Source organism: Papaver somniferum, chromosome 7, assembly GCF_003573695.1.
Source record: "Papaver somniferum cultivar HN1 chromosome 7, ASM357369v1, whole genome shotgun sequence".
Taxonomy (NCBI): domain Eukaryota; kingdom Viridiplantae; phylum Streptophyta; class Magnoliopsida; order Ranunculales; family Papaveraceae; genus Papaver; species Papaver somniferum.
The window spans coordinates 156,630,739-156,644,696 of NC_039364.1; the positions used below are offsets into that span (position 1 = coordinate 156,630,739).

Genomic DNA, 13,958 nt, shown 5'->3' on the forward strand with positions numbered 1-13,958 from the left:
TTTCTCATTGTTATAGCTACGGATCTTCAACAACTATGATGCTGAGTTGAACACGTTCAGAATCATTGGAGTACTTGGAAGTGACGAAGATTTCGAGTATGTTGAAGAACCAAGGAAATCAAGCATTTGGATTGAAATCTACAAAGTTTATTTATCTTGTATTGCATATGTATTGATAGTTTTGTCACTAAAATTAACAAAGGGGGAGATTGTTAGAGCACTGCTCGGTCGAACTCACAAGTGTTGCTATCTCAAGCTTGTTGTCAAGTTTAGTTTCCAAAAGTATAAGTCTTGATTTCTAGTCTACTTATAGATAATTCTTGGATTATGATAGAAAGTGTAGTTGAGCATTAGACTTCATGGCGTTCATCGATTGAAGACGAAGAACTACTAAGGGGAGCTTGTGGAACTTCATCAACAAAAAGTACATGGATACTTGAACTCATCTATCACTCAAAATTCTATCTACTCTATTTCCTATTTGAAATAAAAGTCGTATAACTATATAGACTTCAATTATACACATTTGATATTTCGAGCTGAGTTTAACCCGCTTACATATTTCTCGAAATATGTGTTGGTACGCTTTCGTTTTAACCAAGTTCATCTTATATTCTTGACGAAAGTCAAAAGATGATCATGTGAAAATCACCTGGTAACATCTTACATGATTTGTGTGAGACAGTCATTTGATGTAGACTCAGAATGTTTCGTATTGATTATTCGATCACTTGAAAATTGCTTTGAAGCTAATAGTTTGTGTGAGACAGCTATTGTCATCTTGCGAGAATATTTCAATGGTTGAAATAAGAGTTTATAACAATTGGATATAAGAAAAGTATGCGTACTTGCATATGTGTAATCCAAGTCCGGGAACCATGGTATGCATACCCGTATGCGTACTATTTGGTTTGTCAAGGTCCATGAACTAAGTACGCATAACGGTACGCGTACTGGCGTGAGGTTCAGTTCCGGGAATTTATGATGAGTTTGGAAGGTATGCGTACCCGTTCGCATACTGGCGAACCCAAACTTAGTCCGGCCATTTAGGTATGCGTGCCCGCTTGCATTCTTGAGTTGGTAATGTTCTAAAATCGGTTTGTTAATGAACTAATACATTTATATAATAAGGAATGCAATCTTTTGCTAACTGTGGCCATAATGTTCATGACTTGATTCGAGTGAATCAAAATCGATTTTGCTTCAATTGTATCTTGTATACTTCTATAAGAAAATAAACAATTGAACAACTCTAGAACTAGTTTCATTTGAGTCATTTGAACTAGTTATGGTTAAGATGAATATGGTTGATATGAAAGTGTTCATATGACTAACTTCGGTTAACTATTGTTGAGCCAACAAGGTGAACACGTTTAGGTACGGTTACTCATATCTAAATGAAGTCACTTTTCATTTGTATGTAACAAGCTAAGTTCGATCTAACGGTTGAAAGATATTAGCTTGAGTCTAATCAGGTTTTCATCTAACGATAAATATTGAATGCTTTGTTACCAAGGTAACATTGATTGCAAACCCTGATTTGAAGACCATATATAGGAGAACTCTAGCAACTGGTAAACCTAATCCCCATACCTCCTGTGTGATATAAGTTGCGACTAGAGTCGATTCTCCTTTAACCTTAGGTTTTTTCATGAAACCATGTAGGTTAATGACTTAAAGACTTCATTGGGATTCTGAAGCCAGACCCAACTATTTTCTCTATAGTTGCATGTTCTGATCTTGCTGTTTTCTATCGTGATTGAGTACTATATTCTCTAAGATTTGCTCGAGATTTAATCTCTGATAGGCAAGATAAAAGTAGTCATAAACATCTTCGTCTCATCCTTTGTGATTCCACAATATCTTGTTTCGCTACCATACAATTAAGATTATTGTGAGGTCATTGATATATATTGGCTGTTCTTCGGGAATATAAGTCTGGTACCATGTTCACCTTGATTTATCAAAATACGGAACAAAACTCATAGGTTTATCTGTGTGAGACAGATTGGTTTATCAAGTCTTCGACTTTGGGTCGTAGAAACTCCTAATTGCGGGTGAGATCAGCTAAGGGAATCAAGTGCACAGAATCCGGCGTGGTTCTAGAGGCGTAAGGAACGCGACTGTACCTTAATCAGTGTGATTCTAGTTCAAAGTTAACTTGGAGTAGGCTAGTGTTTGTAGCGGCTTAATACAGTGTGGTGTTCAAATATGGACTAGGTCCCGGTGTTTTTCTGCATATGCGGTTTCCTCGTTAATAAAACTTCTGGTGTCTGTGTTATTTCTTTTCCGTATTATATTTGTTTATATAATTGAAATATCACAGGTTGTGCGTAAGTTAAATCAATTGTGAATCCAACCTTTGGTTATTGATTAAATTGATTGACACTTGGATATTGGTTTTTGATACCATCCAAGTTATTTCTTATATTCAATCGGGCTCGCAAATTCCTATTTGTTTGATTTCGGATTGAATTGAGAAATTGAGATATAACTCTTTGATATACTTGTATTAAGATTGAGTCTGATTGTCTAGTTGATTCTCTTGAAAGTATATTGGAGTTAGTCCATACAGATTGCTAAGCGAAATATTGGGTGTGGTTGTTAGGCCCCCGCTTTTTCAGGAGAGACAATGGCCAAAAGTCATCTTTGAGACAGATTCTGAAAACTTGATGCGATTCGTTAAAAAAGAACTTGAAGCTCTGTGGTATGTTGCAGAAGTGATTACAGAAATAAAACAAAGAATGCGACTAATTCCTCCCTGCACAATTCAACACAGTTATGGAAAAGTTAATCAAGCAGCAGACGATCTGGAGAACTACGCGGCAGACGGTCTGGCGAACTACGTGGCAGACAGAAGTCAAACAGAAAACCTATCAACTTCAGTCTGGGACCAGACTTTCCCACATTTTATTAGTCAAATTCTATTTAATGAATCCGTGGATACAAAATACCCCCGTGTAATAGCTCTTTAGTTTTAGTTCTTTTTTTTTCTCATGCTTCAAAAAAAAAACATGCGAATCAAACCCAAAAAATAATATTTAACGTCATTTGGACCTATATATACAGTTATATCATTAGTTCCTTCCATTAAATCTTACAATATCCTTATGGGATTTTCTTATTCTCTCTCTATATCTAACACATTTTAGAAAAATAACCAAAATAACTCAAAATTTTTAGATTTAATCTTGACAAACTAATCTATTACTAATTAATCATATTAACAGCTAATTAATCAATGATAATTTAGACATTACCAGAATTGTGTGGATAAGGGGTTCTATATATATTATGATACAAAAGTATGTGAAAACCAGGTTTCTAACTTTTACCATAAGGTGTATTCTAAAGGTAAGCTTATTTATTCAATCAACAACAGTTTTGTTTTTAGCGATTGGAGTTTGGAAATTTTTAAAAGATTGACTCAATTGTAAGATCTCAGCTGGAAACTATTCAAACTAAGGTGTTGCAGGTTAGTTTAAACACGATTGATAATTATAAAATTCGTTGGAAACCAATAAAAATAAGAATTTCTTTGTTTCTTGATACGAACTTTTGAGGAAAGAAACAACCCCTCGTCAAGGCCAGCTGATTTGCAAGCATGTGTGGGCTCAAAAATATCCACCTAAAATAGCCTTCTTCCTTTGGTGTGTTATACATAATAAAATCCCAACTAAAAAAATTTGAATCAAAGAAAGATGGATTTAGATGATAAGACCAAAGATTTAGCCTCCAATTCAAGGTTGATATCAGTCTTGAAAAGGTGTTCTTCGTCGGAAGATCTTCGATTAATTTCATTCCAAAGAACCCACGTTACTGCAGCAGGTATGAATTGCCATACAACCTTAGAAACACCGCAACCATGATTATTCCAAACATATGCAAGTTGTTTCATCAATTCAAACCACACGCAAGACCACTTTTACTTCGGTAAGATATAATACCATACTCTCGAAGCTACCTCGCAGCGAGGTAAAACATGATTTGTTGATTACATAGCACCTCCACACATCACTTAGCCACGATAAATACTCATACCTTTGTGATGTAGCATATCAATTTCGTTTAGTTTATTAAGAACATCAGTCCAAACAAAGAAGTTAACTTTTGGATGAATATATTTATTCCGGATAAAACCAACCGGAATTAACAAGCCCGAATTGGTATACAAGAGATGAAACTATTATAATTTGACAGGAAAAAAAAAACAGAATTATCAAGTTTTCATCTCCTAGTATTATTACCAGCATCCAAAGTTGGAGGAGCATTTCCAATTATACCAATCAGATTTGAATATTATTAATTTTACCATCTTTGCAAGCTCTCTTAATCCAAATGACCAACTATGAATAGGTCATACACCAACTATGTGAACAACAAGCTTAGCTTACTTCATCAAACTGATTTTGAAAAGAAGAGAGCATAATTATTTCAAAATTGTATCTCCTACCCATAAGTCACACCAAAAGGAGATGATATTACCTGAATGAATACTGAGTGTAGAGTTTGAACTAACTAGATGGCAAGTTTTAGCAATCTCTTTCCACATGAAGTACCAATTGAACTAGAAACTAAGTGTGGGCACCAGTGAGAGCTAGAAGTGTATTTATCGGCAATAACTTTGCACCAAAGATTCTTCTTTTCATTAGTCTGGATCAAGATGAATTCCAGGCTATTCGCCTAAAAAACGACCAGGACTGATAGAGTTCTCAAAAAAAACTAAATATTGCTTCTTCATTTAGGCTCTCGCTTTTAGAAGACTTTCAGGATTGATTCACTGATTAGGAATTAGAAGACATTGTGTTTCGAGTTGCCTTAATTTTCGTTTGTGTTGTTTTTTCTCTTCTTTTATTTTTCTCTTTCTTTCTTCTTGTTTTCTTTTTCAGTTTTACCTCTTTTACGGTCTAAATTCTCTCTTGAGTGTTACAAATAGGGCTGTCAATAGGTACCCATTGCCCGGAATCGGAACCAGACCCGATAGATTCGGGTCCGGTTCTGGGTCCTAAAGTTGGACCCGTTAACAACTTAGGACCCGACGGGTATTACCCATTTGGACCCGTACCCGATTATTCATCATTTTATTAATTTTTTTAGCAAAATTATAAGCATTTTGCTAGTTTTGACTTTGACTTTTTTATATTTTTCATTCTTTCTTACATTTAATATTTATTTGGTACATTAATAAAAAAATAGTAATAAATTTTTATAGAAATAATTTAGATTTAAATTAATATTTATTTTTCATTTTTTCTTACATTTATTCTTTATTTCAACCTTAGGGGAGCTTGGTGAAGATACACAATTGTTAGTTGAATAATGTGGTAAATGTTGGTTCTGGTAGTTTTCTTTTTCATAGAATAGGGGTGGCCATTCAAAAAGGTATTGAAGCTTAACTTGTGGCAAAGACTCCCATCCAACCTCATATTGTATGATCAAGTAAACAATTAGATGTATTTTTTTGTGTTCGGATATTTATGATTAACAATAAATATAAATTCATAATTATTAAATCAAAAGAGAAAGAAATTAGACTTTTAAGACTTTTTTATAGTTTTCTTGATACCCAACGGGTATCCAGAACTTTAAACGGGTCCGAATCTGGGTCCACAAATTTAGGAACCGGATGCGGAACTGTTAGGAACCGGATCCGATTTTTACAAATAGGGTCTTGTTCCGGGTCTAGTGATACCCGGAAAGACCCGAACCCATTACAAATCTTATGTGTCTCTTTTTTTTTCAATGGAAAGTCTTTGCTATATTGATCAAAAAAATACTAATATTTTTGTAGGAAATATTATTGATGTGGCCGCACCCTAATTTTCAGAACGAAAATGATTAACTCACCGAGCTGAAAATCCCGCAGATTCGGTGGCCTCTCACATATCTGCGGGTCCCACCACAAAACACAGACCTCCTGTTCAGCTCCCGTTGGCGCAGGTCCCGCAGATATGTGAGAGACCACTGAATCTGCGGGATATTCAGCTCGGTGAATTTATCATCACTCTTTTCAGAAAAATTGCCATGTTTCCTTGTATGTGTCCGCATCGTGTCTTCCAGCTCAACTCACCGGTAATAACCAATCATAACGACAAACTTTACATATTTAAACGTGAGTATTGAACCAATTTTAGTTAACGTTCCACATTGATTGTTTTTGGCAAAAGGAGGTGCCATAAGAGGCTTTATCGCTTTGTTCATCTTTCTATTCGTCATTTCTTCAAGGGTGCGACCGGTGGGATCCGGTCCTTCATTCTCACTCATCTCTTTAGAGCTTCTCCAATGGTTAATGTGAATATTTTATATGTGACATCATTTCTAAGACGTCCTTTGAGTATAAAATTCTGAATATTAGAAAAAATGAAGTTTCATTTTCAATCCATAAAGTTTTCTACTATTTGTTTACTTATTTATAGGCATATAATTGGTTAAAATCATTTCCATTTTTATTTTCCAATGACTTTTATTAATAAAAATGTGACTAGGATGGGAAAACATCATCTACGTGAATGTCTAAAATTAGAGGTTCACCTAGAGGATGTCTAACTTTTTTTGACGGGTTGGAGATGATTTTTTATAAATATTATTGTGGATTCTACGTGGATTAAGACTTTTTCCTTCACACACATTTCATTGGAGAGGCTCTTAGTTCTTCTTCTCTTTTGTAATATTTATACCGAACTTTCATTGAGCAGTGTTCTGATAATCTCTCACAGTTTTTGATCTTGAATTTGGTCATGTTCAGGCATCTATGCTAGAGTGGAAGAGTTAAATGGACGCAGAACCGCTACACATATATGCTTCCGTTCCAGGTGAATGAGAAAAGTTTAAAAAGTAGTATCCTCAATTTTTGCGAGGCTGTTAACGGGGGTACCAATTTATTTGGGGGTGTACCAACCCCAAGGAAAATGCTGTGTTGTCTTATTCACATTTTGGTACACCCCCAAACAAACCGGTTCCCCTATTAGCAATCTTGAATTTTTGGGGTCCTTCATAACAATGTTGGAAGACAAAGATAAATTGGAAGTCATGACTCGTGATTTTGCTTACCATTTCTCTAAACTGGTGCGTCCACTTAAAAACTTACATGATTGTTTCATTTCTCCACCCAACAAAAACAATTACTCCATTGAAACGGAAATGACCTCTCAAGGTTACAAAGATTGGAGGGAAAAGGTTTACTGGTTCAGTCTTTGATGTTTCAGTTCCAGCTGAAAGAAAGAACTTAAAAACTGTTTCAGTCTTTGATGTTTCTTGCAAGTAATATATCACTTCCTAATAGCATCATCATTTTTATCACTATGTTCATAAGCTTAATAACTTAATTATCTCATGGATTTTTCCTCCAAACAAAAAAATGTATGGATTACCACTTAGGTCATAAACCTTGATAGAAGGAATAATTGTCTCTAGGTGCAGTACCTGGTTCAGAAGGAATAATTGTCCTACACACTGGGGTAGTTGGACAGAACAATCTGCTGGTTTGTCTGGAAGGCTCGGTGTGATATGACCTTTCAACGGAAAAAAAACAGACCCAATAGCAACAGGAATACAGATCATGAATGGCAAGGATAATGTCTACCAGAACATTCAGGAAAGAAAGTCAGAGGTAAATTTTAACTATAACTATCTATCTATGATCCTAAAACTGACCTGACAGGAAGCATCACAACTTGCACAGGAATGAAAAGAAGCATCAAAGTCAGAGTTTCAATGCAGGGTGGAAGGAGACAGTTGAGCAGCATTAGAAGCTAATAGATGGCTATCATTCTGAAATGCAGTAAAATCAATCTAGCAGGAGTAAATAAAAAGTTCACCAGTCGGATGAGAGGACACCCGGGATCTATCGCCTGGCAAACAAACTGCATGACCGAAGAACTTTGAATTTAAAATCTCATTTCAGTATCTTAGTTTGTAAGGATCTAGAATCCAAAAACTTTAACAATCTCAGTCTGTTAGCCAGTATAGGCTACAAGCATCAAAACCAGGTTAACTGGTTAAACATTTCGCAGCTTGCTGCATTTATGTAATGTTGTTTCTCTGCCTTTATAAAAAAAAGGAATACTGGCACATCCTTTCTTAAAAGCTAAAGTTTTTTATAAGGTGTAAAGTTTTTGAACTTGACCTGTTAAGTTTTTCTACCTCCCAAAAGCTGGGCATTGTCTAAAAACCTACCGATATACTAATAAAAGCTTATTAGAAATAAAACCAATTACTTCCTTTGATGCTTCCCTATGAACATCAAGGTACGTCACTGTAAAGCACACCCGATCTATATATAACTAATATGTTTATGGACAGCAACATCTCTCTAAGATTGTTTCCAGCGCAGATGCTGAAAGACAATGAGCACCTAGCAAGCATCATCTCACAAACCCCAATCTGGTGCATTGGAGAACCAAGTGAAGTTTCATCTCTGGGTGCATCGTATGCCTCCCAGCTGCTTCTTACATCACTGGCCAAGTTATTTGTGTAGATATCCAATACATGACTAGTAGCTATGAGAATTTGATATTCCTATATTTCAGTAATTGGTACATGTGCGATTGTTGGAAATATGAATCTAGTTCCTATATTTATCGTTTCTCTTTATCTATACCTCGTAATGCACTAAATCTCTACTTCCGGAAATTACAGGACAATAGTCTTATGTCTGTGTAAGAAATGCAACAAACTGGCTAACAGAGATAAGACAACAAAACAGAATCTCCACCGGAAGTTTGGTCAATATCATAAGAAAAATAAAATGTATAATGATCAACTAACCATGAACATATGCAGTGGCAGAAAATTATAAACCATACTCCTATAGCAACATAAAACTAAAACCCCAAATCTTCTCAATAGACATAATCCACATAACATTCAACACTGAACCTCCCCCTCCTATACTATTAAGAAGACAAAAACCAGCTTATGATCGAGTGAGTCAAAAAAAAAACCCTTAAGAAGTTGGTGACTTCAGTTCCTCCAACGCACAAACTGGCTAAGGGAGATACGACAAAACAAAACAGAATTTCTACCGTAAGTTTGGTCTATATGCCAAGAGAAATAAAATGTGTAGATGTATAACCACGAACAGATGCAGATATTAAGTGGAAAAAAATTATGAACCATACTCATATAGCAACATAAAACTAAAACCCCGAAACTTCTCAATAGACATAACATTCAACACTGAACCTCCCCCACCTATGCTATTAAGAAGACAAAAACCAGATTACAATCGAGTGAGTCAAAAGAAGAAACCTTAAGAAGTTGGTGACTTCAGTGCCTCCAAAGCCAACGATGAGTATTCACGAACCAAATCAATCCTTTTCAAGAACAACTCCGTCTCTGCAACCTGTAAGTCCTTCCATTTCTTTTCAAGTGTCTTCCCCTTTGTAGGATCAATCAATCGAAAAGCTCTCCTATTTAAAAAACTTTCCAAACCGGGAGGTGGCCTAATAATTTGTTCCTTAGACAGAATCAACTCATTCAATCCAAAACCCTCTTCTTCTTCTTCTTCTTCTTCTTCTTCTTTTTCAACTGTTGCTTTCAATTGATCAGCAACATCATCTACCTTAACACCTTCTTCATGTTTCTCCGAAACACCTGCATCATTACTAGCTTTTTTCTTCCTACTCTTACTCTTACTCTTACCGTTTGTAGCACCATCCACCTCAATTGTTTCACCTTCACCATCTTTTCCTTTTTTCTTTCTACCATCATTTTCTTGTTTCTTATCAGCACCCCATATCATCTTTGACAACTCATAACAATTCTCAAAATGGGATTTGGAAAATGTCAACACTTCCCCACTCATCTCTTTGGCCTCATTCTGCCTATATCTCACTTTGGCATGTCTAATTTTACTAGACAATTGCTCCTTACTAACATCAGAATCAATAGAGCCCTTAATAAACTCATAAAAACCATTCGAATCAGTATTAGGGCTTTTACCTTTCTTGATATAATCAACCATTCCTTGCAGAAGAACAATCTCACCTTCTTCAGTCCACACTCTCGCTGATTTCTTCTCAGACTCTTCTCCACCATTCGCATCATTGTTCTTCTTCCTCCGTTTTGCGGATTTCTCTGCTTCAACCCGTGGTTTGGCAGCAGGAGTAGCAGCAGGACGTTTGGCAGGAATGGAAGTGTGTTTGGGTTTCTTGACTTCCTCTTCCTTTTCAATTGGGATTTGTTCATCAGATTCCGAATCATCGTCAGAGTCTTCTTCTTCTTCAGCATCTTTAGATTTGGATTTAGAGTTTGGAACAACATAGAATCTTGATTTCTCAGTTTCTTCATCATCATCTCCGCCTTCTTCTTCTTCTCCGCTATCGTCACTTTCTTCTTCTTTGTTGTTAACTACTTCCTCTTCGACCTCTCTTTCTTCTTCAGAGGCAGAAGAATATGAAACAGAAGGCGGATTCTTTAGAGTCATTGTAAGAAATTAGGGTTCAAGGTTTAAGGAAATCGAGAATCCGAGAGAAGAACGAGAGGTTTTATAGGGTTCAAAATCTCTCTCGAGAAAAAGCCGAATATAAATCGAGAGGGAGAAGAACGAGAGGTTTTATAGGGGTTCAAAGTCTGTCTCGAGAAAAAACCGAAAATAAGTCGAGAGAATATTGATGTTTTAGGGCTAATACTATGCGAATAAGCAAAAATAATCCAAATTTGATGGATCACGCGTAGGGCTGCCAATGGTTGGGTAAGGTTTTGCCTATACCATAGCCGAGATCATGTGGAACGGTTTCCAAGAACTAAAATTATGCATCCTATGGTTTACTTGGGGGTATTTTACATTTTGCAGTTAAATGAGATTTCGACAGATTTTGATATATTTTTTATTTGTGTGATCCCCGGAGAGTTTTTGTGATTCTTTTTTGTTTTTATGAAAAGCTTATATATTAAAAACTAGCAAATATGGTACAATATGTTTACAGTTTCATTTTTATTGAATATATTGGAGTATATGCTAGATTTTTTAACTTTTTGCTGCAACTCTGAAGACATATATTGTAGATTTTTTATGCTCGCTTCCTTGGCAGTGAAGTCCGCTGCAGTGTTATGTTTTCTATTATGTACTTCACTTGAGCTTGGGCAATTCTCTCAATATTGTCTTGGCTTCCTCGACAGAATTTTCCGTTGTCCAGGGGAGTTTCGAATTTACCACTAACAAAAGATACACTTGACAGGATGTTCTCTTTTAACCAAGTAGCTGCTTTTAACAAGGCTTTTGTTTCCGCATGAAAAGCTGAAGTAACCCACTCCGATCCCGCTGATATATGCATGAAATTCTCATGATTCACTAAGTATAGAAAAAAGGTGTAACCCATTGAAGAATCTTTTTTCCTAAAGGATGCATCAATAAAGATTATTCAATATGTGTTTATGTCGGACCAGTTATTCCTGACTAGATTTCCTTTATTTTGGACGATTCTCTTTTGGATAACTTTAGTAGGAGTAGAGTTCAAATACCTTATTGTGACTTGTAGAGAGAAAAATGAGATTTGTAAAGAATCTCTCTGATTTATAGAGACAAAAAAATGTAAAATATCTTATCAAAAGTTCAAAACTTCTACCAATTTCCTTTATAATGTTGTTATATACCTAAGTTTTTATTGGTTTTATTCCATTAATCTTACATTTTATTTGCTATGCTATCTGGCCACTGGTTTACTGCACAAATGGCCCGTTCCTTGCTATCGGCTCAAAAAAAAAATTGGTTTACTCACAAAAACAAATATTCCCAAAATTTCCAAGTCCCCAAAATATCAACTCTTTGGGAGAGATTTCTACCATGGCTATTTTCCTAAAAAGGTCTCTCCAAATCTCTGAAAACAACAGATCAATGACTTCCAATTCTCCTTTGAATAACAGGGTGTTGGAGTGACTCTTATGAAATATTACTCCAATAACATGGAGTTTCAGAGAATTTATATGACTTGAAACAAATCTCTAACCAATAACAAGAGACACTGATGGACTCTCCAAAAATCTCTATGGACTAACAATAGATTTGGAAACTCTCCGGAAGTCATTTGAAATCTCAATTGACTACTGCTTTGGGGTAAAAACTGATTCTGCTGGAAATGGTAAATTTTGGGTGTGCCGCCGAGAAACGAATCTAAACCCTAAACAAATGCACTGTGTGGGAGTACTTTAGATTTGAGAGATCAATCTGTTCAATCCTGGCCTAAACCAAGAAGTGGTCGTTCCATACTTGCTGAATGAGAAAGGTTGATCTTAGGGAGGTACGCGAAGAAGCTGTTGAGATCAGAATGGTTAACTCTAAAGGTGTGGTTGTTTTATGACTTGTATCAGAATGTGGAACTTGCTTGCGGAATGTAAGCTATATTAGTTATTGGTGTTTTCTGAATACTTGTGTTGATAACCGTTGTCGGTTGAAAACCTACTTATATAAGTCATAGTTGAACGCACCCTGATCTCATAGGAAGTGGAAGTATTTGAGTGATGGAGAAGTGGGATCGTGTGAAAATATCGAAAACCGCGTCTTTCAATGAGGGAAGATGGGTTGGGAACGCACCCTGATCTCATAGAAAGTGGAAGTAGTTGAGTGATGGAAAAGTGGGATCTATGAAAATGTCGAAAACCACGTCTTTCAATGAGGGAAGACGGTTTGGTGTACACCCACTACTTCTCTGCTGCCACTAACTGTCCGCCTTTCCTGATACTTTCTCATAATGAGCGTGTTGCACGCCGCACGCTGTAAACCGCCAGACCAGTACCCTGATGAACATCCCCCAGTTTGCGACATGTTTGATGTCTCGAGTATTTTCGTGAGAATATGCAGCAGGTTGCTGAGTGGGTCTTGTTTGCAAGACCTAGTTATTTTGACCAATCACGCGCAAGCTAGGCGGCGGGTGGTCATGTATTACAAGCCAAGCCATGAGGCTTGACGCAAGAAACTGCACGTAGCACTTCTTAGGTCGAATAATTAAATTATTTGTGAAATCGATATTTATAAAACATCGTTTGTAATCGATGCATATAATGCATCACTTTTAAGCAAGCAGCTCAAACTAATTGATGCTCATAAATCATCGTTGTATAAAGATGCTTTAAATTAGTCGCGGAGCCTGATGTCTTAAAAGGAGCATGACCGGCCATTTTCGAGAAGTTGCTAGAAGTCGTTCATGCGCGCCAAAGATAGGACGATCGGTCCTTATAGGAGAGTGACGGTTGACGACCACAGCGACATCTTATTGGTCGCCTAAGATTTTATCTAGCCCGGTCAATTCAGCTAGCGAAGTTAGACGGCCAAAATGATTTGCGTCATTTAACGGTTGTTGCTGAATTTATCTAAAATTCATATTGGCAGCGCGACTAGACATTTTTGGGCGATCGTTTAGGAGCCATATAGGCAGGTCGCGGCTTGGTCGATTGTTCCTTATGGAAGAGGGGTGGCCAGGGATCACGGCGACATCTCATTGGTCCCCTAGAATTATATCTAGGCCGGTTGATTCGGCTAACGAAGTTGGACGACCGAGATGATTTGCTGCAGTTACATACTTCCATTAATCCAATTTAGGGTTTAATAGCCGTGTGGCCAACCTACTTTGGGGCTAACGGTTTTTGGTGTTAGCCGCATGCTGGGAGCTATTCGATCGGCCATCACAATAGTCGGGCATCTTGTGAGCATATACGCACCTTGTCTGTTGGTTGAGATTGAATCTAGGCCGGTCAATTCGGTTGGCGAAGTTGGGCGTCCAAGATCGTTTTGCGGCAGCAATATACTGCTGATAGCATAAATTAGAGTTTTGTAACTCACGCGGCCAACCCACTTTGGGTAATCGTTTGGTGGCTCCGCTTGCGAGTGGAAAGGATTCTGATTGGCCTAAGCATTAGCAGGCCCGCCGGTGTGCCTGATGGTGTTTGTCCGACCATGCTAGGAGGTGGCTAGACTTGATAAATCGACCAGCCAAAACGTACGTCCGTGATCGTTTTAAGAC

General features: G+C 36.9%; 1 protein-coding gene across 1 annotated transcript; it reads right to left on the bottom strand.

Annotated features, from left to right (window-relative positions):
* Nucleotides 1–9,096: 9,096 nt before the first annotated feature.
* LOC113298851 (probable transcription factor At1g11510) lies at nucleotides 9,097–10,591 on the bottom strand. The gene has a single exon (XM_026547711.1). It carries the CDS (start codon nucleotides 10,424–10,426, stop codon nucleotides 9,251–9,253), a length of 1,176 nt encoding a protein of 391 aa, XP_026403496.1. The 5' UTR covers nucleotides 10,427–10,591; the 3' UTR covers nucleotides 9,097–9,250.
* Between the last annotated feature and the right edge of the window lie 3,367 nt (nucleotides 10,592–13,958).